This window comes from Pleuronectes platessa, chromosome 3 (assembly GCF_947347685.1).
Source record: "Pleuronectes platessa chromosome 3, fPlePla1.1, whole genome shotgun sequence".
Classification (NCBI taxonomy): Eukaryota; Metazoa; Chordata; class Actinopteri; order Pleuronectiformes; family Pleuronectidae; genus Pleuronectes; species Pleuronectes platessa.
This window is the reverse complement of record NC_070628.1, coordinates 13175861-13202933: the sequence shown is the minus strand read 5'-3', so window position 1 is coordinate 13202933 and position 27073 is coordinate 13175861. Positions and strand designations below refer to the sequence as shown.

At 40.8% G+C, this 27073-nt stretch overlaps 1 protein-coding gene and 1 pseudogene across 1 annotated transcript; both read left to right on the top strand.

Moving 5' to 3' along the window:
* Window positions 1-8644: 8644 nt before the first annotated feature.
* Window positions 8645-10392, top strand: LOC128430820 (putative nuclease HARBI1; annotated as a pseudogene).
* A 3917-nt stretch (window positions 10393-14309) lies between these two features.
* gpr83 (G protein-coupled receptor 83) lies at window positions 14310-21848 on the top strand. Its single transcript, XM_053416872.1, has 4 exons — window positions 14310-14759; window positions 15587-15712; window positions 20297-20430; window positions 21140-21848. Exons 1-4 carry the CDS (start codon window positions 14310-14312, stop codon window positions 21846-21848), a joined length of 1419 nt encoding a protein of 472 aa, XP_053272847.1.
* Window positions 21849-27073: the final 5225 nt, after the last annotated feature.

Genomic DNA, 27073 nt, shown 5'->3' with positions numbered 1-27073 from the left:
GAATAAACTGCAGATGCTTTTTTTTTGCATCAAAAAGCCCCCGTGTTTTAATTTCAGTAAGTGCATCCACAGAAGAGACTCAAAGCTGTGACATGTTTTGTTTTCAAACTACTGAGTGTTTTGTCAGTTACAAGAGCATCTACAGGATTATGGTGTAATTAATATAAGTAACACATTCAAATAAAGGGAGCAAACATCAAACAGTAATGACTTTAATCACCTCAGTTTGTTGGTTGGTTAGTTTGTTTGTTTGTCTTTAAGCAAAAATAAGCAAAAACTAATGGAGGAATCATAACGTGGTATTGTTTAGGAAAGAGCTCAGAAATATTTTGGTTCAGATCTAGATGATTGGACTGATCAAGGATTTTTCCTGATGTTTTAAACATTGTACTTTTGAGATCTTCACTCATTTCTCAGGGAATAATTCATGGATTGAAGGAGACTGTTGGGCCATGAAACATTTATGGTCTCTACTGAGTGCCATTCTTTTTTTGAAATATTGACAATGACTATGAGCAAGACGTCTTCAGGCATTCATCATAAATAATTGGAGGCTGTGGCTCAGGAGGTCCTCGAACCTTTCCATGAGCAAATGTGTCCTTGGGCAAGATAATCAATCCCAAATTGTCTCTGCTAACAGTGTGTTAGCGCTGCATATAGATGTTCGGTACTTTTAAAACCTAAGTTGCTTAATTTTAGCAGTAGCAACTATAGTTGTTGACAGGCACTATTGTCCGTGCAAGATTAGTGGTGTTGTGGGTCTTTAAGCACTGAGCACCCTTGACCCTGATTAGACTAAGTAATTCAACAGAAACTCAGAGAATCGTCGACAGGACCTAATGAAACTCTTTGCAGAATACACAAATGGGTCTTTTGAAAGGTTGCACAGTGAAAAGAGAGATGGTTTGAGTTTTGAAAAGTGAGTCACATCTCCATCCACAAAGGACCTCACATAATAGCCACCTGTTCTGTCCCTCTTGGAAGGAGCATTATAATAAGGAGAGCAAAAAGTCTGAGTGTCTCCTTATTTTTGTCCTGAGTTATACACAGATCCTGCGCTGCTCGATAATCTGTGGTTTGGCTATTCCTGAGCTGGCAAATATAATTAAAACGCAACTGTGGATGTTTTGTTTATGCACTCATAGTGATAATCCCTGTTTAAGAAAGTTCCTTAATGCTTTTTCTCTGTTTGAAGGTAAGAGCACAATGTATAATGTAACAACATGTTCATAAAGACTCAGACACACTTTAGGAATAAGGTGCTTACCGATGCCATTAAAACCACTCTGTAGGGTGTGTCTCTCTCTGCTCTGGTTTTAAATCAGAATAAGATCTGAAGCAAGATGACAAGACCTGACATAGGCACAGGAGCGAGGCCACAAGCAGCCTTGAAAGTCACCAGCATGATCTTATATCAAACCTCAATGTCATCAAGTGTCATGACTCATTTTATGAATCAAGTTGTAATAAAATCTAACCATTGATGTGTGACACACTGACTGTGATGGATAAACTTACTGACTGTTTCTGATCCCAGGGTGCTCACTTTATATATTGTGTTTATGACCATCAACAATCATTAATAGATAGATTAATACTTTATTGATCCTATGGGGAATTGAGGAATTGGTCAACATATACACAGACTCAAAGCAGAAAGTAAGTTTCAACATATTAAAAATAAAGATACCAATACTGAATTATGATTTGTAAACAGTTAGTTCCAATGTCCTCACACCTTCAACACGTTTTTTCTTTTTCATGACAATGGATTAAGATGACACATATGTCTGTGACTAAATGAATGACTGTGCTTATGCATCTATCATTATTATCTTCATTGCTTTTGTATGAATATTTTGATCCAACCATTGCTCTTTCAACTGGAACAGTTTATAGTCGTGACTCAGATGGTGATAAGGAATGAAACCAGGGCTCCTAAGAAATTTGAAATAGTAACATTTATTGGCGATTGTGTCTTAGACTGCTTAATCCCTGCTTGATTATTATAAGAATTTCTATCTTAGAAATGCAGGATCTTCCCAAATTTGTTTTTAAATATTCCTCTGTTTTAGTCATTCCATCTGTTGAGTCACAATAGATACTCACTCGCAAATAGAGTTGCTGCTTTTTATCAAAACACGATCAAGCTCTAATTTCAAATCAGTGGACTATTCTACTCTGATACTTTATATTGCACTTAAGTGATGCATAGAAACACATCCTCAGCAAATCAAGACAAAAACTAATCACTGCACAGTATTGAATGGAACCTTAAAGGGATAGTTCACTGAAACAGGAAAATTGACATATCTACTCCCCACTGTGCAGATGGAGGTGGTGGGTGAAGTGTTTGAGTCCACAAAACTGTTTTACATTAAACATATTTGGCCTATAGGTGAATGGATTAAATGCTGAGTTTGCCTCAGGCGAATGAATCACTTTAGTACAGTATCACACTCTCTGCAAACACACACACACACACACACACACACACACACACACACACACTTTCATACTACTTAATTCTTACATGTATGCATTGGCCACAACGCTAATTGGTTTTGGATTTAAACTCTGTGCAGATGAGTGTTAGGGAATGCGAATCCTAAAAATAATATTGCATTTCATACCATGTGATCACTCATATGTATGCTGGTCATGTGCATGTGGGTGTAGACAGGAGGCAGATTGTCTCTTTGCAGTGGTTTGCGTAGGTGCAGAGAACTTTACAAACAACCAGCAGCAACAGTGGAATTTAGCAGCTGGGATTTCTTTTCCTGGACAGACAAAGAGGTGGATCTGTCACTGAAAGTAACATATCTGAGCTATTCATTGTTTATGTTGCCATAATCGAGTTATGAGTGATGACACAACCAGGAACATTCAATCAGTTTCCTGTTTCAATCAGTCTCTGCTCATCCAGACAAAACTCCAGAGGCCTGTTTCAGGTAGCTGGTTTTGAGGCAACCCCGAGTTTGTTCGCTCTGAGTTAGTGGAAACTCTGGGTTTTCCGTTTCAGGTAGCAGGTTCAGCGCAACCGAGAGTTAGTTGCTGCGGCAACATACGCCGTGGACCTAACCTGCTCGGGAGGTGGTTAGACCTACTCTGAGTTTGTTGTCTATAAGGCTGAAGGCAGCTCTCCGACAGAAGGAAGTGTTAAGGCCAATGTATGCTTCTGCGTTTTGACGGACACGGACAGATAGGACCGCCCTCTCCAACGTGGAACGCCCTCTCCGTGCCTCTCCGAGGCTCCTCGGAGAGCTTTTCGTGCCGCGCTCATTTTTCTAACTATACGTCGAAATGACGGACAGCCCACGGATAGCACTTGGCTGTGATTGGTCCGCTAACGCCAGCATTTCGGAATGGAAACTTCCTGTTCCATTCCCTACATCACAATAAACCAAAATCACAACTACGACTCTATGATTAATGTGACAAGTGTGTTAAGCCAGCGGCGTTGTCCGTCTGACGGTGGCTGGTTAGAGCACTTACAGCATGTGTGTACGGTCACATGAGGTTATAACGAACTTTGATAACGGGGGTAGCGGGCTAGCCACCATGCTAACTGCGGTGGGAACAGCGCACAAACCCGCTGACTTTAATCCCACGGCTCTCATGACACTGTTTCTTGTCATGGGAATTTCTCAATAATCAAGCACAAGTCATTACAATGTCTTTCTGGAAGTTTATTCTACATCTGCAGATGGGCATCAATGTACAAGACCATGGAATGGATCTCATACAATGAGCAATGACATACAGGAAAAAGCAACACTTTATACATCTCCAAGCCCCTCCTAGAGAGGAGATAAATGTTATCGATCAACCTCTTTCATGTTAAGCAACAGGTGACCATTATCCTGTCACCTGATCTTTCCCAGACCTTTGGAATGTAGCATCTGTTTCTCAAAATCCCTTGAGTAGTTTACAAACACAAATCCTCTTTTCTGTTAAGTCTTTGTTTGGTGACCTCGTCAGTGAGGATGTCACATAACAGTCATGAGGGCAACCCCTGACTTCTCAGGCAACATTTGTTATCTTTCGAAAACATCAATATCAATCATTGCCCTAATGAGTAAAATTTCTATCACAATCCTCCCCTTGAGCCTTAAGGGCTCAACATCCTCTAAACATCTTCAAACATCTCAGCATCCTGAAAGGGAAGTGTCCAAGATGGATGAGTTTCAGGAAGTTGAACATATTGTCCAATCATAGACTTAATTAGGGATGTAACCATAGTCTTAACACAAGGAACAATAAAACATACCAACAACACTAATACACAAAATGAAATCAAAATAGGCATAAAAAATTTAAACAATACATTTTTCCAACCTGTTACAATTAACCATGACTCCCAATCCCATCCTCCAGGAATTTGAGAGTCCTTGTTCTTCTTAATCAGTGTGTCGCCTCTCTTTGAATTTTAGAGACGTGTAGCTCCGATGATTTCCACACCCCTTTAGTTGCGGGCATGAAACAATCGAAGGCTGAAAGCACACCAGCTGACATCAACGCACGTTCTGTCCTGAAGAATCCTCCCCTGGCTCGGGTACCCTCTTGCAATGGCTTGCATGTATCCAGGTCACATGGGATTTCTGACTAGGCATAGCACATTTTTGTGTCTGAGGACGAAGATAAGTTACTCAAAAACATTCCCTCTGAATCCATACATCAACTGGTCAGAAACAACTCCCCAGGTCAAAGGTCACACCCAAAAGTTACGGAGTAAATAAGATAACTGTCAGGAGGACTATCTGAGAATGACTAAGAGTCCAAAAGGCAGGCATCATCAATCCAAGCCTGTCATTATGTTTTAAGCACACATACCAACATGTTTTAGTCTAATGAATACACGACATAACCCCCCTTCGAGACTAAACAGAGTCTCGAAATAATCAAAAGAATAAAACATACAGGCATATGATCATCACAAAAACAACAAACCGTCTACAGCATAATTTTAACAACACAGCAACAGTTATAGAGTTTTTAGGAGTGAGAGTGAAAAACCTGTCAGGCAGCTATCTTTATCCATCAAACAAACTAGACAGGAAAATTCTCTCACGACCCCTCTGCCCAGGCGGCCATACATCGTACTCCATGCTATTGAAATGAGGAATTTTAGCAAAGTGTTTAAGGAAATTACTTTAAGCAAATACATATGGAACTCTCAGCAAATAATAAACAAAACAATGTCCAAGGTCAGCCTGGTTATCCCATTGGAGCTTCCCAATGGACCTTTCCCTGCCTAACACCACTATCCTTAACCCTCACGGAAAAGAAAACATCTGAGGTCCCAGTGTATTAACTCAATAATAGAAAACATCATTTTTCGTAGTAATTAACACACAAAGAATATAATTCACTTTTAATATCACTCATGCAATATATAAGACATAAGAATGTATAACACTGCAGTTTCTCAGCAGCATTGACTCTCTGTTGTAGTATTGATGACATGTTGAATCTGGAGATTTTATCTTTGTTCAGAGTCCTTCAGTCCATCAGTATTTTCATGCCTGAAGTGTCTGAATCCATTCAACACATCAGAGTCCCTGAACATCAATCCCCTCTACCGGCCATGGTCTTTCAATTTTAGCCCAGCGTTCATGCCATTTTTCTGATATCTTTGCAATGCCTTTAACTAAAGGATTATTTTTCTGTACTACATCAACAGGAGTAATTACTTTTGGACTTTTGGTCTCCTTTTTACCCATAGTAGCAGCTTCCTTTTGCTCCCTTATTGTAAATTTTAAAAGTAATTGCTAAGATTTAAAGCTACTTAAAGTTTTTTTTTTGTACTCCTCACGTTTCTACTACCCCCTCCTTGCTCCAATAGGGTTGTTCACACACGAGAGACACACAGACACACACACAAACCCCTCTGGGAGTCAGCTCCCTATACACAAACACACACTCATTCTCATCCAACAGCTCAAGAGCTCATTCACACCCCGAGCATGCTTTTTGCCGCTATTTCTCTACTTCTATTAAAATTTGTGCTACCTTTATGAGATGTAGATATTATTCGATGAGAGGCTTCACCAGACACTCTTTAAAGCTGCGCTTACAAATGGTGTGCCATTATCACTGGATATCTTTCTTGGAATTCCCCACCGAGGAATGAGTTCCCCGAGCAGCGTCTTTGCCACTGCTGAAGAATCCTGTTTCGATGTGGGGAAAGCCTCCACCCATTTGGAAAACATGTCAACCACAACAAAACAGTACTTCTTTCCCTCGCTTTGTGTTAGCTCGATAAAATCCATCTGTAAATGATCAAATGGTTCGTCCCGTGCTGGATGTGCACTTTGTGCAATCTGGATACCTCTACCTATGTTGTTTGTAGCACAAACAACATAGTTTTTTTTTTCTGAGACGCGGGACTCGAACCCCGTCTTTGACGCGAGACTTAACTCCGTCTTTGACGCGAGACTTTAACTCCGTCTTTGACGCGAGACTTTAACTCCGTCTTTGACGCGAGACTTTAACTCCGTCTTTGACGCGAGACTTTAACTCCGTCTTTGTTCTGAGATATCTTGCACTCATTTTAGGAGTATTATCAAACTCTTCACATTTAATGACTGATTCTATGGCCCCTGAATCTACCAAAAATGTGATGTCTTTACCACTCACTACAATCGTATGTTCTGGCATTTGTTTATATGCATCGTGTGAATATTTAGCATAAAGCTCAATGAGCCCCCCTTTATCCATCTCCTGTTTAATCTCACAATGATTAATAGCCTTCCTAATCATCTGCTCTGTGTCCAACATTAATTTACATGGTGTGTGTGTCAGTGTTCTTACGATACTGCTGTGAAGGATGAAACTCCCTCTCCACGTTTGCCACACCTGGATCCGTATCTGTCCCCAGCTCCGCCGCCAGTCAATCGCACTGTGTGCGCTGATTCATAGGACACTCTCTCGACCAATGCCCCATTTTTTCCGCAATTAAAGCAAGCCTCAGCTCTTCCTCGTCCTCTTCCCCTCCATCGACCTCTCCCTCTCCCTCTCCCGCGGACTTGTAGGGCTGTCTTCCCCCTCCGCTGCAGGGAGGTCGAGGTCTGGGTAGAGTTGAGAGACGGCTGGAACTGCCGCTTGCGCCATCTGCACCGGTTGCGGCTGAGCATTTGGGAGGCCACCGTGCAGCACCGCTGCCGGCTGTGATCGTCCCCGTGGCGGAGCTGAGTCGAGATCCGGATCCAAGCGGAGAAACTGAGACTTGGAAATAATATCAGTCCCTACCTTCTGTTTTTTATCTCTGATATTTGCCTCTGTTACCCAACATTCATATGCGGGCCAGTTCGGTACAAATACTTTTTCATTCTTTTTCCTTTTTTGTTTATTTTATCTATATTTATCTATTTTTTAATTTGAATTTTGATTTGAGATTATTTTCTTTTCCTTTTTAGCTTTAATAAACCCAATTATATCTCGTATTTAGTTACTTTTCCTAAATAGGAGGTTTTTAGAAAACCTCTTCTCCCCTTTTTTTTTTTTTTTTTTTTTTTTTTTTAATACCCTTAGTGCATCATAATAATTTTAGAGAAATATCATTCAAATCTCTAGACACACTCTTCTCTCTAGTAATACGCCTCTAGGTATTAAATACTTGGAAATGCTATTACTTATTTTATGATAACAGTTATTTTATCATGAACTCGACGTCAGAGCTCAAACTTAAAGGTGTGTTTAAATAAATAAACACTCCATACATTTACAAATACCTTGTTAAACCCGTTAACATTTGGACCTTTTTCCTGAAAGGTTCCTTCCTGGAGCGCTCCTGGATCCTACACCGATTTTGTAACTCAAAACCTTGCCATGCAAACACGTCTGTTCCTCACTAAATGAGTGGATCTCTTTACCCTTGACCTTTTTCTAAAGATCTAAAACCAGAATTTACTTGCCAGAAAGAAAACTGTAGCTTGTCGTACTCGGTTCGCTTGATCACTTCAGTGAGAGGGCTCTCCTTCTCTTCAGCATCCAGTCCCCACTTCTCCAAACTGTTTAGGGAGGTTGAGGTAAGAGTCTTTTAGACTCTTTTGTGCACTATTACCTTCAGCTTTGAGATCCAGAATGTCCTCTCACATCAGTGATCCTGCCAACAACAGCCAAATTGTCATGGGAATTTCTCAATAATCAAGCACAAGTCATTACAATGTCTTTCTGGAAGTTTATTCTACATCTGCAGATGGGCATCAATGTACAAGACCATGGAATGGATCTCATACAATGAGCAATGACATACAGGAAAAAGCAACACTTTATACATCTCCAAGCCCCTCCTAGAGAGGAGATAAATGTTATCGATCAACCTCTTTCATGTTAAGCAACAGGTGACCATTATCCTGTCACCTGATCTTTCCCAGACCTTTGGAATGTAGCATCTGTTTCTCAAAATCCCTTGAGTAGTTTACAAACACAAATCCTCTTTTCTGTTAAGTCTTTGTTTGGTGACCTCGTCAGTGAGGATGTCACATAACAGTCATGAGGGCAACCCCTGACTTCTCAGGCAACATTTGTTATCTTTCGAAAACATCAATATCAATCATTGCCCTAATGAGTAAAATTTCTATCACATTCTCAAACACCGTCAGGTTAGAAGCAAACACTTGGTAGTAGTTAGTATCGGCTGTCCGTGCTGACTGTGTGTGGAAGCTGGGGGGAAGCTAGCTGCCTCCGTGTAGCTTCAAGCTGTTGCAGCTGTTGAATTAGCAACGCAGTTTGGAAACAAGACCGGGGAACCGCTGCGCTAAGACACGATAACAAAAGCCTTTTGACCCGCTGGGTGTCACTTTATTCAGCAAAAACTGTCGCGTCATCAACATCCTTTTTCTGTTAGTTGCCATCGTTCACTGTGTTTGAGGAGCCGGGAGGACGTAAATAAACCAGCGTGGACTTCTTCTATATACCTCATGAGGTAGGCTTGTCTAAGCTCGACTTCCGTTTCGCCATCTACTGTTCTGGCGGTGAATTGTTTTCACAAGAAAAAGGCTCGTAGAACTATAAATCAAAAAGGGTCCGTCCGATCCGTCCGTCCGTCATTCCGAAACGGACTCGGAGAAGCATACTGAGGCCTTTAGAAATGGCATGTCCTTTTCTACGAGAGCCCGTGGACGTAGAGGCTGCGATCCTCAGAAGGAATATCCGTGAGGAACGATTATTAAGACCCCGGTTGGATATACTTTCTTTTCCTGATAATTTTCTTCACGAGCGCTATCGTTTTTCAGCGCAATCTATCATTTATTTAGACCACCTTCTCAGCCCCCATGTTAACTGTCAAACGCACCGGGGGCATGCTTTAAGTTCAATACAAATGATTTGTGTGGCACTCCGTTTTTTTGCAAACGGCAGCTTTCTTTACAACGTCAGTGACGCCGAGCACATTTCAAAGGCAACCGTGTGTCGGTCTGTCAGAAATGTGACTTTGGCACTGAAACGTTTTCTTTACACGTTTGTGATGTTTCCAAGTCACCGACCTATACGAACAATCAAGGAAGAGTTCTACAGAATTGCAGGTAACAGTAGCAACAATGTAGCCATTTGTTTCTTGGAACGTTTTAATGTAATAAATAATGTGCACAATTTAATTAAATTAATTAATTTGTAATGTTCTAGATTTTCCGGGTGTCATCGGGTGCATCGATGGAACTCATATTCCTATCAAAGCTCCTTCAGTGAATGAAGGAGACTATGTTAATAGAAGTCCTTCCACAGCATCAATGTGCAGGTACAGGTGAAGGCCTAGACCTTCAGCATTTTAAATTAAAGATACTTAACAAAACAGCCTCTGTATCTAATTATACTCCTTTGCAATTTGAAGGTTGTATGTGATGCCAGAAATATCATCACCCAAGTGGAGGCAAAGTGGCCGGGGTCTGTGCATGACGCACGCATATTTCGGGAGTCTAATCTGAGCACTCGCTTTGCCCGTGGTGAGTTAAGCCTATATTTGAAGGATTTAGAATCCATATTTGTTCAGATGATTAATATTTCACCTGTATCGTAGGAGAGTTCGACGGTCATGTTTTAGGTGACAGAGGGTACCCCTGCCAGCCTTGCCTTCTGACCCCGTATGCCGATCCCGTGCCAGGACCACAGCAGCGCTACAACCTGGCGCATATGAGGACGAGAGCCAGGGTCGAAAACACGTTCGGGATCCTGAAGGCAAGATTCCAGTGCCTCCAAATGCTGCGAGTCACACCAGAAAGGGCATGTGACATAATAATTGCATGTGTGGTTCTACACAACATCGCGATTTTGAGAGGGGAAAATTTCCCACCTGCAGTTGCAGATGAGCAGCACATAAACCCAAACCATGCCATGGATCCACAGGACGGAAGGGTGGTTAGAGAAAGACTCTGCCAAAATCATTTTGTTTGAGTTTTCTATGTAGTTAAATGTATTTTATTATTTCCGAAATGTTTTCTTTGGCATTCTTTCGCCTTCCTGTATGATAGTAAACTCGTGTGACAGACCCAGCCTCTGGTAGGGGGTGACACTGTTCAACAAAATAACTTGTCCCACCACAGCCCGTGTTCTAATAAAGACAATCTACTTTTTATGAGGATTTCTTTATTTCCTGAAAGCACAAAAAAAAAAAAGGTCATTCATATTGGGAATGTTTTTGGAGCAGGAAACAGTATCCCAGTTTGTACCTCACCCACCTTTAACTTATGTTCCAAAATTTGGATCTCCAAAGCATCCTTTTGCATCTTTTGCCTAATGTGGTCCATTTCCAAGTCTGCTTTGTTTATTTGTTTTCCCAGATAGATTTTATAGAGCTCTTTGACTGGAAGCTATAGGAATGCAAAAGATGACATTGGATTTCACAGTGCCAAGTACAGCGTTTCATTATAATTCCAGGGAGAATCTTACAGAGGTAAGCTGTGAAGTAGAGCTAGAAGTGGATGGCCGCTCATTGAATTCGATTTCATCCTGTTTGAGAGAAAGAAGATGTTAGTTTTAAATTGTACAACGCTATCATCAACTTTTAGATGTTATTTTTAAAAGGTGTTAACCTCAATAGGCCTTTCCTCTTCCCTATCAAATGCTGCAGACAATGTTTCTCCATCATCTTCCTGTAATGACATTAACAGTTGTGTTCAGCAATTATCAAGACATTATTAATAATCTGTGGAAGGTGAAGAATTGTTACAATTGCATGGAGGTTGGTGAGGGCATCTGGTTCCAGTAGGGCGATGACGCCATCAGGAACTGGAAGAAGATGATTAGACAGTGAAATTATTACTTGAGCCAGAATATTGCCCCATCTAATTTGCAACGCGCTGGGTTGCATGTACATATTTTATTATTTTGAATAACCAACCTCTGATAAAGGCACTTCTATACTGGGGGGTGGGGGGATCAGAGGAGCTCCCTCCAGGGATGCCCTCAGCCACAGGACGCATACTCTGTTGGCTGAGGGCCATCTCCTCAGCCTCTGTGAGGGCTGCAGGTGGTGGACCCCCTCCAGTCTTCCGGGCCTCTGCTTTTTTTCGATTTGCTAACATGGAGGAAAATGTTACCCTAATATTCAGTAAGCGCTATTTTGAAGACACATATATGTATATACACATACATACATACATACATACATATAATGCATTTTGCCTAGGAGTAGCCTTCTAATATATCTAAATCCTATTAAATATTGGCAGTGTTGGGGTGGCTGAGAAATGTACTACTTACATTTACTGCTTAAATATAGACCCATCACATGTTGAATATAGCTGTTAAATTAGGTAGAGCAGGCAAAACAGCACAATTGATTTGATTTCAATTAAACATTAGTTTACTTGTTTGAACTATATTTTTGTACTTCATTTTCATTTGCTGCCAAGTCCTCTTGGGGCAACTCGGGTTGTTCCTGTGTAAATTGACACACACACACACACACACACACAATTTACATATTGAATAAGTGGAAGATATTAAACTTCCTCTTATTTTATTTTACTCACGCATTGACTTGTTCGGCTATTTCCTGCCAAGCTCTCTCTCGCGCTCTCGCTGCCGCGGCGGTATTACTTTTTTTGGTAAAAATGGGTACCTGCTCGGCATATGCGTTCATTAATATTTCCAATTCTGTGGGTGAAAAGTAACTGGATCTACGTTTTTGGTCCATGTTTGATCATGTTATCAGAGATCCATTGATGATGGCTCTTTATAGTCAACAGGCACGCCCCCAACCCAGCGTGAACACACTCAGAGTTGATTAAGCCAACGCTGATCACCTGTTCTGAAACCGAAAACCCAGAGTTGCTTTTCAACCCTGAACTCTGAGTCAACCAACTCAGAGCGCAGGATTAAACTCAGAGTATGTTAAACCAGCTACCTGAAACAGGCCTCAGAGCTTTCAGACTCAAATGGGGCCAGCAGTGTCTCCAAAAGACTGCTACTTGAAAAACGGACATAGCTGATTTGATGCATTTCAGAACTAAAACCTATTGGCGTAGAGGCCACCTGCTGGCTAATGGGGTATTGGATCCCTACTCAATGACAGAGGGTGTTATATCCCTTGTTCAATTTGAATTGATTTAAAAAAAAATAATCCAGCACAAGGCAAAAAGGAAATTGAAATTACTCCGCTGGAGGTAGGAAAATAAAAAGCTGCAGGAAATAAGAAATCCAAATGGGAGAGATGATTGTCCTTTTAAATACCAGATTACATTTTTTATTTCCAATCCAATCATTTATTCATCTTTTTAAACTTCATATTCAAATAGTTAAATTCAATTATGTGTATCCATGTATACATTTCTACTTTTAAATAACACACTTTGACACACATGTCTGTTTTATGTTGTTTTTGTGGCTCCCTTTTTAATTAGATCTATTCATTGATGGCCTAATAATGTGTCGTCTTTTTGTAAACAATATTTTTATTTCTCATTAAAATACCAAATTAATTGGCACACCATTCATTTCAAATACAATTTATAAATCGCTATCTTAATTATAGAAAATGATGCTCCACATGGAGGTACACTACTGCAGGAGCATTTATTGTCCTCACAATCACAGCTTCAAATCGGAACATGAGGTAGATGAGCTGAGTCTGGTCTAAATACACAAGGTCTGCATAACAAACCCGAGTTTAATTTGCGGATTCACAAGAGAGAAGCTCCTCCATGTTTTAAAGGATATTTGAATGAATGCAGATTCTCATGGGATGGAGACTCTGACTTTCAGAACAGCTGATCCACCTTAAGGGCAAAACACACACCACTCTGCTCCGACCTGTGAGATTACGTTTAAGGACTGCAAATCAATAAGCAGGGAAACTGGAGCTCACTGCAGTCTCTGTGATCACAAACACACATGCGTGTCTCTCTATAGTTGTGAAGACACTCGTTGACATAATGCATTCCCTGGCCCCTTACCTTAACCATCAAAACCATCACAACAAAATGTCTAACCCTAAAACCAAGTCTCAACCCTCAGAAAGCCAATTTAATTTGTGAGGACCAGCCAACATGTCCTCACAATGATGGTATTGAACCCAAATTGGCCCTCATAACTTTCTATAAACACACCCACACACACAATCACACACTTCTACTTGTGAAGACACTAATTTACATAAAGCATTCCCTAGCCTCATAGTCATAACTAAGTATTGGATTTGGCTGCAGCCCTGTTAACCCCTGAACCCCCAAAAGAGTTTTGTGGACTCTAACACTTCTTCCACTCCTCCATCGGCATATAGTGGTGAGTATAGATAATGAGTGAGTTTTCATTTTTGGCTCAAGTATCCCTTTAACCTTAACCCTAAACATAAAACTTAACCTAAACCTCACCTTAATTTATCCCTACCTAACCTTAACCTAAACTTGAATGTAACCCTTACTCTCCTGAACTGAAATCTTTAAAATATATTCACCATATAATCGAATGATGTACAGTTTCGACACTTTTTTTTCCCACATAAGAAAGACAAATGTGACTGCATAAAAATAAGTTATAGGTGCCCACATCAATAATACTTGTGCCACACACACACACACATACACACACACACACACACACACACACACACACACGCACTCACAGACACACACTCAGACCCAGGTTTAAAAGCTGCAGTCGCGCTGCCGAGTCGCGTCACTCAACTTGTTGCTCCAGCGGCTGCGCATCTCTTCAGCGGCTCCGCAGAAAGAGCAGGTGTCACACACACACACACACACACACACACACACACACACACACACACTCACTCACACACGCTCACCATCATCTTCATCACTAGTTTAAGTGATCACCAGTCATCGCTCAGAGGAAGAAGAAGAGGAAAAGACATGACAGCTGTGTGTGTGCACCTCTGCCTGCTCCTCTGGGGGTTTGGCAGCTCTGGCAGAGCAGCAGCAGCGGGACTGACCCTCAACGACTCCTCACTTGTGGCGGAGGGGATGTTTTCCCCCCGGGAGAATTTCCTGAACGTGTCGGTGGCACAGCTGGAGAACCGGACCTCCGGCTTCTTCCACCTGGATTTTGACGACAGGCTGCTGGAGGATTGGCGCACCCTGGCCAGTAAGAAGAGCCGCGGCGGGGAGTCGCAGGAGGGCGGTGTGAAGGTCCTGCTGTTGGCCGCCTACTCCCTCATCATCGTGGTGTCCCTGTTCGGGAACATCCTGGTGTGCCATGTGCTGGTGAAAAACAAGCGCACCCAGTCGACCACCAGTTTGTTCATCATGAACCTGGCTGTGGCTGACATCTTCATCACTGTCCTCAACACACCCTTCACCCTGGTAAGACCCTCAGCAACATGTTGAATTGACCATTTGATATAGAAGACTTAATATGTGTAAAGTGTGTGTGTTCTTTAGTCCTTCTACCGCAGAGGCAGCACAGACTAAATAAACAACTATTCGACCTTTTGGACCACATTACTAGATATAGTTCAAAGATTCAAAAATACCACAATTTCTTAGTAATAGAACATTCTAATTATAAAATAATAAAAATAGTCTTCATGGAGGAAATGTGGTCCCTTTTGACTCTGCAGCTTTCTCCCCTTTTAATTTTTTTTAGTACACCCTTAAGAAATGTGCACTTTGATAAATTTGTACAATACCTTCCCAGGAAGTCGTCTGTTAAGTGTTCATAGAAGTCTAACTTTGCAGAAAGATTTAAGATCAAAAGACCCCCCCCCCCCCCCCCCCCCCCCCCCCCTCAGAGAAATAAGCTGGTGAATACAAATGTAGATATCTATCTATCTCACTATCAAGGGTTTCAAACCTTTTTCTCCCCAGGTCCATTCCTCTCTTTGAAACAAAAGCTTTACAAGTATTTCCCCAATGTGAGTGAAATACTGATGTGGAGACTTCACAGGTAATTTGATCATTGGTGTTTGATCCAGTGCTTTAGTGGTGATAAAAGAATCAGTGGAGTAACATGCCCTCAACTTCAACATTTAAAAAAAAAATATATAACTTAGTGGATGGATAGATGGGATCTGGAATTTGACAGATGTATATGACCTGAAATCCCTCTCTCTCTTTCTTTCTTTCTTTCTTTCTTTCTTTCTTTCTCTCTGTGTGTGTGTGTGTGTGCGTGTGTGTCTGTTTCCCCTCAGGTCCGGTTCGTGAACAGCACCTGGGTGTTTGGGAGGGCCATGTGTCACATCAGCCGCTTTGTGCAGTACTGCTCCCTGCACGTCTCCACTCTCACACTGACGGCCATCGCACTGGACCGACGTCAGGTTGGTCAACTCTCAGAAGATGGCGCAGTGATGCTCCTCTTGTTCTAGAAGAAGCGTATATAGCTTGCGAACATGAAGATGGCAGAATGTTGTGATAACAGTTAGTAAAGCCTCTGTATTTGTACTCGTCCATTTACATGGTCGCGGAGGGATGTCTGGCGCCCATATCAAATATATTTTTTTTTACTCAGGTGGCAACAAAATGTCCATTGGGCTAGAGAACCTTGGGAGTCTGCGATGATGAAGGCACAGATTCTTCACTAGAAAAAAAAAAATATACCAGATTTCTATAGAAATGTAACCTTTATTACCAAATAAGTGTCTGCTCCGACTAAATGCATATACCTGTATTTAATGCAATTCAACTGTATAATACATATCCTGCTGTCCTTACAACATGACATTGTTGTCATGTTGTCATGTTATAAGGACATTACAGCCTATGGGTATCTCTGGCTTGGAGGCATAAAAACTAACATGTGATCAGTACCACACACGGGGGTTATCTGTCAAAATCCTGTTGCTGCAAATGTGTTGTGTAACTGGGATATATTACTCAGGAGCTGAAGCACAGCCGTTCATTCTTGTCTGTGGAAACAGCTGTTTTCCACTGCAATGCCTATTTAAATTCCCACAGCAGGTGTTATAGAGCTTTCAATTATTTTACTGGATCTTCATTGGCAGATTGAGTTTGCTGATTTATAAGAACCTCTAGTCTCTATTGGTTTTAAAGTTAGTTACAGTTTTAACTCCATTTCGATAACCTCAGCAGACACTTTTGACTTTCTTTCCACATTAAGCTCAGGGTGATTGGCTGATAACAATGGCCGTCAGCTGATCCGGCTCCTCTGGGCTCTTAAACCGATACAAACTGAGCCACAACAATAATGATTCTCTCCTCACAGCAGATTCACTCCATATCTGCTTCTTTTCATTTTTTGCACAACTCGGCACAACCACAGCAGATACCGCCCACATCCACGCGTGGCTCTCATTGTTGATGTTTGGTTTCAGCTTTGTTTAGTTTGACTTGGTGACAGACTTTACAAGTCCCACGTGGGAGAAAAAAGATGTGCATGTCTTGATTCTAATGTGAATACCCTGAAAGTCATAATGAAAATTTCTTGACAGAAATGCAGCCAGCTCATAATCAGAATCCGTCCTTGTAAGACGTTTTCAGAGACGAGCTTTGCACAAAAGAAAACTGAGGAGCCTTGAACTTTGGTTAGAAAAGACAATTGGTATTGACATCTTACCTTACATATTGCTGCTACATAATAATCTCTATACCGGCTATATATTAATGTTCAGTTCATACTGTGTACTGGGAGTGAGATATTTGAGATAGAGGTAGGCTCAACGTACCATGATCACGTGTTTTTGGTTACAGCTCATCGACAGCGGCATCGACCCTTCACACCGAAAGCCCTTGTGACATCTTTGCAGACGTCGCTCCGTTTTTCCATCCTGAGATATTTTTTGGTCAGCATTGGCTCATTCAGACATGATCCGGAGTTCTAACTAGGGGGCTGGCAGGAGACACTCCGGATAATGTCCTGAGCATCTCACACATAAAACCCTTTGGAATAATGTCAGGAGATATTACAGGAGAGTTCATTGCATGTCTGAAAGCAGCTAAGACGAGAATCTGGGTGATGTAGCCGGAGGCATTATATTTCTGGTCTGTCCGTTTGTCCCATTCTTGTGAACACAGAAGGAAACCTGTGAGGGAGTTTCTTCACATCTGGCACAAATGTTGCTTGGACTCAAGGATGAACTGACTAGATTTTGGCTTTCAAGATTCTCTTACATAGGCAGCTGGACTTGTGCTTTTCAAGAAACACAAGCAAGTGCAGTTACCAACATGTACAATAGTATAACTCCTGAAGGAGGGGAGATTGTGACCACATTTCACATTAGGGTTGGATACTGTCTAATCATAAGAGGTCACATGTAAATTTTGGTGAATACATAGATCATAGATATGTGAAGCATTTAGGTTAGGAGCAAATAAACCAGATAGTGAATTTGACAAATTAGGTCATAGAGATGCACAGGAAACAGCCATGACTTTTATTTAATGCTGTCTAGAAGTCATCCTCTGTGCTTTTATTCACAGTCAGACTATAAAATAATATGAAACAAGCCTGTATATGATCCCCAGAGAGGTAAACCATTTGTTGCAGCAGCACATGGACACACATCAGATCAGATAAATGTAGAAAAAGGGAAAACACAAATAATTATATGAAACCAAAATAAATATACAAATAAAAAGTGTTTGAGTCCACAAAACACTTCTGGTGTCTCAGAAGTAAACTTTGTCACTAGCCAAATACCATTGAGGTAAATGGTGGATGAGACTTCAGACCTAACAAAACACCTGAATAGCATAGCATGTCTCCGTATACTGCTTTTGGTGAGGGAAGGACTCACCATGTACAAATCTGTACATTTCTCTTCGGTTCGGCATATGTACTGTATTTGATTTGCTTCCATAAAGGACAGACAGTCCTTTAATGAAACATGTTTCATTAAATGAGATTTAATGAAACCTGTAGGAGAGGGTTGAAGAAGGGTAAGAGGATTGATTTGACAGGAATGGCTGTAAATGCAGGCCCTCATTTATGCTGCTAAAGGACCAAAGCTTCTATTAGTAGATGTAGAAAAATTCCCATAATGGAGACATTTTTCGTGGTTTGTTGTGCAGATGGGAGAAAAATTATGAAATGAACACATGGTTCTCTGAAGCAGATCACATAAGTTCTTACCTTTGACTTGACCAGTGATTTCTTGTGGCTTTTCCTGTACCAGTTAAAAGAAGCAGGGGAAATTACAAATCTCTTAATTCACTCTCCTTCGTGTTTCCGGGTTGTCCGTCAGCCCCATGCTCGTAAACCACTGTGAATAAACAAATGTTTATGAATTTATAATCTTTAATTCTCAGCTTCCTCCCTGTGGCAGTGACTTGCTACATCTTCCTAATCCTATTTTTTATACATATAACTGTTCCCTGTAGGACCTGCATTTTTTTTTCTTTGCTGATAATTATATTATTATGCTTAACTTTTTGGTAAATCACTTCTCTATTGTGTAAGATGCACAGGGTCAGTGAATGACCTGTGAAGAGATTCAGTTCGCACCACATGACCTGAACTGAAAAAAATGTTAAATCAACCACTCAACCCCGTTCAGACCTGCAGACCACCAGCCGCCTCTATCTTTCGCTCTCTCTCACAAATCCAAGCAACAGATTTTTGGTTTGACTCGTGCTTTACTTCTGTGTGCTGCTGAACCACAGCTGTTTCTTAAGCCATGTAATGCTGCAGGCACTTCACTGATTTTATCAACATGACCAAACAAAAATCATTTCAGCAAAAGCTGCTCAAGTGGAATGATGATTCAGTAACCTAATAGGAAAAACACCACTTCATACAGGGGAAAATTGGAAACCTGAGTCGCTCAGACAAAACCTGGCAGCAAAGTGGAGCACATCGATAATCTCACTAGCAATGAGGAACTGCTTCAAGTTTTTAAGGTGAAGAGAAATAAGAAATATGCCATGATGATTCACATAAATCTTAAGGCTGCTGTTTTCAGTCAATCTGAGGTAAGTACCACTGACAAATGAGCTATATGAAACTGAAACGGGCCTTTCTGTGTAATGTGTGTGTTTTTTGAATCTTTATTATTTGTGTCATAGACTATCATATAAAGTTGGAGGACATGACGACTCCCCCAACGTGAAGCCAAAGCATGGTGGTGGATGTCTGCAGTATAGGTCATAAACCCAATAAATTGGATATGGACCAAACTAAAAAGTCAAAGTAAACGATAAACACATTTTTATAAAAATCATTTTAAGGTCGTTCTTATCACACTGATGTATTTTCAGGTGTTACTCTTTTTCTGGTAAGTTTGGTTTCAACTTGTCATTTAATGCTATACAAAATTGAGTGAAACAGATAACAAAGCTCCCCCCCCCCCCCCCCTCTCCTTTGGACGTTTTCAATTTGATGGATATCGGGAGGAATGGGAGATGTGTCGTCCATCTTTAAATACAGTCTATGCTTTGTACTTAAACATACCGTCTCTAATGTAGAGCTCTTACTTGTTAAATGATCTTTACACTTTTTCCATCACCTACATCTAAATGTGGAAAACGGTGGATAAGAAAAACTGGCGTGTTCAAATGTGAAATTATGTAGCGCTGTATAAAGTGCTATAACCAAAATAATATTTGCAAATACATTTCTTACACATGACACATCTGACTAAAAATAGAGAGAACGAGGTTGATTAACAGTGATAGAAATTTGGATGCAGCTTCGCTCGCCTTGCACACCGTGGCCTTGTGTTGACACTCTGGTGCACAAGCTACCAGGGCATTGGTGGGTTTGTAATTGCATATTTGAGTCATTTCAGCACCTCGAATTGTTCACTGATGAACAGTGGGTGGAGCTGAAATTCAAGCACCAGATAAAAACCCACTTGTGGGCGGAATGTTTGTTTTATGTGTTTTATCTTACTTAAATCCAGGAAGTGATTCATTCATTGGTTTATTCATCAATTTATTCCCTTTAGGTTATTTTACATCCTCTGAGACCTCGCAGGTCCCAAGCTCAAGGTCGTGTTTGGGTGGTTGTGATCTGGATAATGGCCTCCTGCTTCTCCCTCCCTCATGCAATCTACCAGAAACTCCTAACCTTTACATACAGGTACCGTGAAATACTGCATCCTCACACATTTCAACAAGGAGGGATCAGTTACATGTGTATAACAAGGTTTACTAACAGGAACAGACTTTGGCTATTGGAGTCAACAAACTTGAGTTCCGGCCCTGCTGCTTGTGCTGGAGAAAGCCAGGAGGTGGATAATGGAAATTCTGTTGTATCACGTTATGAGATGAGATACGATAAGTTAAGATAAGTTAAGATAAGTTAAGATAATTTAAGATAAGCTAAGATAAGTTAAGATAAGATATGATATGGTAAGGTAGGGTAAAGTAAGATACTTCAAGGTAAGATCATTTTAGATAAGGTAAAATAAGATAAGTTAAGATAAGAAAAGAGAAGATTATCACGTTAGAGGAAAATTGTGGTCTGGTTTTTACGTTCACAGTTACATGAAACACAATGTGTTTTTTGACATGTAGTCAAAAAGTCTAATTGCACTTATGTGTAGCCCTTTGTAGTTTGGCTCTTTTGAAGCTAATGTACTTCCATGATTCTTGCTGTTCTTGGTTTGTACCCTCATGTTTGATTGCACTTACTGTCTTTGGATAAAAGTGTCAGCTAAATGATATGTAAAGTAGTGTAATGTTACATTTTATTGTCAAAATAATCCCGCAAGAAACTGATCAGCATAATAACCTCAGCCTAATCTATATCTTCTTTTTGTCCTCTGTATTGTGAATGTTTACACCAGTAAGGAGGAGGAGCGCAGCCTGTGCGTCCCAGACTTCCCAGAGCCATCAGACATCTACTGGCAGTACATCGACCTCCTGACCTTCATATTACTTTACGTGCTGCCGCTCCTCATCATCACTGCTTCCTACACCACAGTGGCCTGTCGGTTGTGGCGCCACAACACCATTGGCGACACCACGACCGCTCAGCACGCCACCCAGAGGAGAAAGCGGAGGCGGACATTAGCCATGCTGCTCCTTGTGGTCGGGGTGTTCGCTGTCTGTTGGTTCCCGCTCAATTGCTACGTGGTGCTGCTTTCCAGCCAGGCCATCCACTCGTCCAACGCCCTCTACTTCTGCTTTCACTGGCTGGCCATGAGCTCCACCTGCTACAACCCTTTCATCTACTGCTGCCTGAATCCCACCTTCCGCCATGAGCTGCGGCTGCTGCGTGACATGTGCAGGAGGAGACAGAGGGCGGTCGGGTTGGAGCCTGAACTTCGGCCTGCAGCCGTCTGCACTCCCTGTCACAGGCCGGCCTGTCCCGACAACCACGAGTCCTCGAGGCTGAGGCGTGAGTTACCACAGCCGGGCCAAGGCTCCTCACAGCAGGGTGGTTCCAGTCAGCCCCACAACCTGAAAGAGACACATGTGCTGTTCACTGCCAGACAGGTACTCACAGGGAGAGCTGACATCCTGTCAGTGGAGCCCATTGTGGCTGTGAGCTGAGGCAAACATCAGTGTCTGAGATTGTTAAGTCTGAGGATTTCATCTTGTCCAGAAGACGACTGGAAATCAGAACAACGAAGGATATTAGCCGCGAGAGAAGATGATTTTTGTGATGGATTTAAATAAGAAGGCGCTGGTGTTTCTGAAGAGAGACTGTAATCATCGTCTGAAGAGGGGCCTCTGCCTGAACTGAAATCAATAAGACAATGGGAGCCTCAACTGGTCAGCGGACAATCCAGCCTTTTTCTTCTTCACTAAGATCTTTTCACCAATTTTCTCTTTTTTATGCATTGTTGGGAGAAAAATATGAACTCAGTTTTTAGAAACTGACAGTTCATAATAATTATCACACAATATGCCTCAACAGGAGTTGTAGATTTTCAAATTTACATTTTTCCTTTGACTCCTCCAAGCTGGCTTAACATTGGAAGTCGACATGTCCGATCTTTAAAACAGCAGCGGACTTCACAGTCTCATCAAAGGGTCCATTGATTCGTATCCTTCTGATCATCACAGTTTTTTTTTATTCTGTAACTTCATTGAGGAGGTGTAAAATATTAAGAGACTATCTTCATTACACTTTAAACAGGGTTATTATGTAATGGGGACATCGCAAACAATGATTTGATGCAAACTGAGTTCTTTCTTTCCTTTGCAATGAGCTCATGGCAAAACCCCTTGATTGTGGGGTTTTCTTAACACCGGCTACACAACAGAATCTGATGAAAAAATCATGCTTTCATTCTGATATCTTGAGCTGTGTTTTTTTTTTCTTTCCAAAGCCTCAACAGCCAGGAATGAACCTGCTGGGGTCACAACAAAGTCCAATCATCCCTCAGAATCCCTCTCTCTCTCTCTGAAAGTATGAAAAAAATATGTTTCGCTCTGACAGACAGAATCTCAGTGGCAATGAAATCCTCTTCACGTTGATTACGGGTCATTTACCTCCTGTCCCGCTGCTCGTACCTATTTGTGCTCCTCTTTGATTCCCTGTCATGCAGCCGGAGGGGTTTGCACAGTGTGCACAAGATAGCGCTGTGGGACCCGTCCACTGACAGTCAGTCTGGAGTTTTTGTTGATAAAAGACCTCTCAGCAGCAGGGACACAAACAGCTGTGGTTCCAGCTGCCTCACAAAGTCATAGAGAAAACTTACAATCCATTAGATCCAGTCCAGATTTAATCAAATGTTTTCAGATCCATCAATTCAGGTCTTTATCAGTCTCCAGTAATTGCAGATGATTACTTATTAAAATGTTCTGTCTGTGATAATCATATCAAGGTTTTATCACTAAATCATTTATCAGCTGATGGTCCGACTTTCAGCTGGACTTGTTCCCTTTATTTGCACCCTGGGAACATTTTAATAAAAAAAAATGTATATAATACTACTACTACTACTACTGCTACTACTAATATATTAGAATTTTCCTTTTGTCCGTTCATTTATCATAATTATAACAATAATAATAATAATAATAATCCATAATTTGAAGGTCACATGATAACATTGTTATTTAAAATGTAATTAAAAGCATCTTAATGTCCTCTTTTTGCTAAAAGTTTGATGTTGCTTCATATAAGAACCAAGTAGGAAAACGTATCTTTATATTGTTGGCCGTCTGTGTGCTACTGAATTCATTCCATCTTATCTGGCTCATATAAGTGTTCATCCACTAAAGACCACTACTACGGGCAACAAAAGAAAACCTTTCAGAACAAGATCAGAGTAATAAAAGCTAAATCTTTGTGCAGTGTTGTTGATGGCACAATTAAACAAATATGTTCTCATATCAGATCATAGTCTGGCTCCAAAGGCTGCAGCTGCCTCGATGTCACAAGGTAATTTTTGTTTGCATGACGTCAGAGAATGTCAGCAACTGCCAGCGACCAATAAACAAACCTTTCTCCTTCAGATTAGACTCATATGCAACCAAACTGCAAGAGCAGATATTTTCTGTTAAAAGTAACTGGAAACTGCCCCATGACATGGTAATTTTATACTTTTATGAATAAGGAGATGTGCAGGGTTTCCCCAAAAAAGTGGTTGTTTATTTTATTAAACTTTTTATTGTATTTCCCATTCGTCCTCTTAACCGGTTGCAAAATAGCACATTATTCTACTTTGGAGGCTTTAGAGTGGGCAGAACATGCATCCAGAATATTGGATTCCCTCTGCAGTACTGGGTTTTGTGGAGGGTATTGAAAACAATGGCTACACTGAAAGCAGTAATCTGTAAAACTTATATTCAAAGACATACCAGAACTGTGTAAAAACCTAGATAAGGACATGAAAACTGTAAAGACGAATCCCAGTCAGTTTTAGCAGATATCCAACTACTCTATATTTCACTTATTCAACCCTTTTCATGTCTCTGCAGATCTGATTCATTGAGACACCTTGTTGTTGTATGTGCATATGGTCCCGGAACTCATGAGTGAGCAAAGTACCGGTCCAGGAAATCAATGCTCATGTAGAAATATGTGTACTTGTGTGAAGGTTATTTGTTCTCACAAGCTGGTTATCTTTGTGTTATGTTTTCCTTTTTCTGTCTCCTTTTGAAAAGCATGGAGGAGTCGAAAAGGGGAAAAACATGTTTTCCCTTTCAGAGACTGACATAGAAAGTTCAGGGCTCATTTCTACTGTAACACCCCCCCCCCCCCCCCCCCCGAACATCCCATTACAGGGTCTGAGACATGTGAAGTCCAATGGACGTCTGATGGTGTTCCACTCAGTGAATGTACTGCAGATTGCTTTCACAGCTTCTCGACAGTGTGGAGTAAACAGGATCTTAAGCTTTGAGCTGAGGAGGGAGTTTCAATGTAATATGTGTTGTTCTCCTGCTATCATACCATTGTTTTAAATTTAGGGAAACAGTAGCAGCTGCATAATGCACTTGTGTGACTGTGTTTTTACATACACCTGTTGAGTATATTGTAGGACTACATTGTATAGAAAAGTGTTCTTATTTTTCCCAGTGTGAACAACTCAACACAGATTTTGGGTAACAATAACAACAGAAAACAATCAATGGCAGATACATACCTATCTTGCCATTTTAAGAAAGTGGAGAAAACTATTCTCAGATTCATGTTTATTTATATTTTTGTAGTAAACCAAGCCTGGTTAATAAAACCCTGCATGTAGAGTTTAATGAATATGTTATGATTTACAGATGGGTGCGGTTTCCTGGTGTGCAAGAGGAGAATATTCGAGGACTTCTAGCATTTTATGATTCTTTTCTATTGTTTTTGACGTCTGTGAAAGGGGCCATGTTTACTTAAATTGTATTTAAGTGTTTAAGTGTTTTGTGTACGCCTCACCCCCCCCCCCCCCCTCTATCGGCATAGGGTGAGTACATTATGAAGGAATTTTCCTCTCTTTAATGGGGCGAATGTAAAAAGACATAATCAGTGGAGCTCGGGTCTATTTCTCTCCATGGTAACAGTATTTAAAAACCTCTGAAAGCACAGTGTTGCAATTATGTTGAGTGATCTTTGCTGTATTTCAGAGGAATCTGTGATTTTTTTTCTAGAACAGTCATGTTGAAAATTATCCTGCATTAACCTCATCAATTACCTGATCCTGCTGCCTGCTCCATGCCTAAGAGCCTCCATATTTATTTGATTTCTTCATGACGAAAGAGAATAACAAACAAATGTCATGATTCTGAACTTTTAGCCTCAGTGGTCGTGATGAACTACTGTACATCGACTGATCTTTGCCAAGATGTATAAAACATTAATTATTTTGCATTTTGTGCACAAAACTTTGATTAGGATTGTCCTGGAATGCTCTGTGCAACCAGTAACGTCTCTTTGACGATGATCTGATTTGTAAAAGTCGATTTTGTATTATTCCCATTACAGTGGCCAACATGAAACTCATGAAGGGCAAACTACAGCCTCACGTTAATCAGACAGACCTACATAAAGAAAACACCCAAAGTCATTTGTAGCATTTTTCTCCTGCATAACTATAGCTAGAACTTTTTAGGACTATAAAACCGCCTTTAACAACTTGTGAACATGATGGTACATCAATGATACATGCAACGTTTTAAACAGATGGCGCTGTAAGTATTGGAGTGCTTTAGAAAATGTACTTCTAGCACGTTAAACTAACATTTCAGGATTTTACAGCAAATTCACCAACTAGTGGCCTTGATGCAAACTACAAGCCTGTTTGCTTGGACCCCGAGTAAAAATCGGGGGTTTGAGAAAACATTTTAGCTGTGAAGAGATCTCTGTGCTCCAGCATTGGTGAAGCAGACAAGGAAATTTCATTCATTCCCTCAGGTTGCCGTTCACGCAGTAAAAGCAAAACTGAAATTTGTGGAAAATATTTTGTTCTAAATGTTCAATATTGCTTGTGAGAAAAATGGTCTGTGTCCAAGAGGGTGAAGTAGTAAAATGTGTGTACATGTGCATGTGAGTCGTACATGTGCAGAGTTATGTAGAAGATGTATTTATTGATTCAGTTGCTTTATTGTTGGTTTATTTGTTGCTGTGGTCATCTAATGAAATGGTACATGCTGCAGTGTCATGTCTTCTGTAGATGTATTGTCTTTTATCGGAACATTTTGTCGTCCAGCTTTAACGCGTTAAGTTTAACTGTCTTTGATCTTTGTCATAAAAATGTTTGTGATTTGTAACATTTAGCTGTTTTCTGTGATTGTTTGCCACCTCTACAAAATAAAATATGAAGTAAAAGCAATTGCATTGCACTGCTTCATAGACAACTACTTTGATTCTTATAAAAATGAATGTCTACCTTCACAAGTGGTATGCCAATATAAAAACAATATAATACATACTAAGACATTGGTGGTCTCCTTCGATCTCTATCACTTCATGCCCCATGTAGTCCCCCCCAGAAAACCCTGAGGCCATTTCTATATAACTTAGAGCAAGTTACCAGGTATGTTAAGTTTTCATTAATGTCCACTGGCTGTGAGTCTGAATTGCACTGAACAGCTGAAGGCTTCCCTGAATACTGTGTGCATCTGTCCTCACACCAGAAGCATGGTGGCATTTCAAGTCTCAACCCACTCCGAGCCGACTTGAACACTTTAGCCTTAGCTAAAAGTCCACGACAACATTTATTTTTGTTGATTATTAGCAAACAATTGTAAGACTTATTTTCCACTTGAAACACAATTCATGAGCAGGGACTCATAGTTGTTTCTTTAGGTTGTTTCCATCAGTGTCCCGCAACTAAAGAGAC

Excerpts from the sequence above, each read along its gene's own strand:
- gpr83 (XM_053416872.1), top strand. The coding sequence starts at position 14,310 with ATGACAGCTGTGTGTGTGCACCTCTGCCTGCTCCTCTGGGGGTTTGGC. Across the intron at positions 14,760-15,586 it reads TCAACACACCCTTCACCCTG|GTCCGGTTCGTGAACAGCAC; the intron begins GTAAGACCCTCA and ends GTTTCCCCTCAG. Across the intron at positions 15,713-20,296 it reads TCGCACTGGACCGACGTCAG|GTTATTTTACATCCTCTGAG; the intron begins GTTGGTCAACTC and ends TATTCCCTTTAG.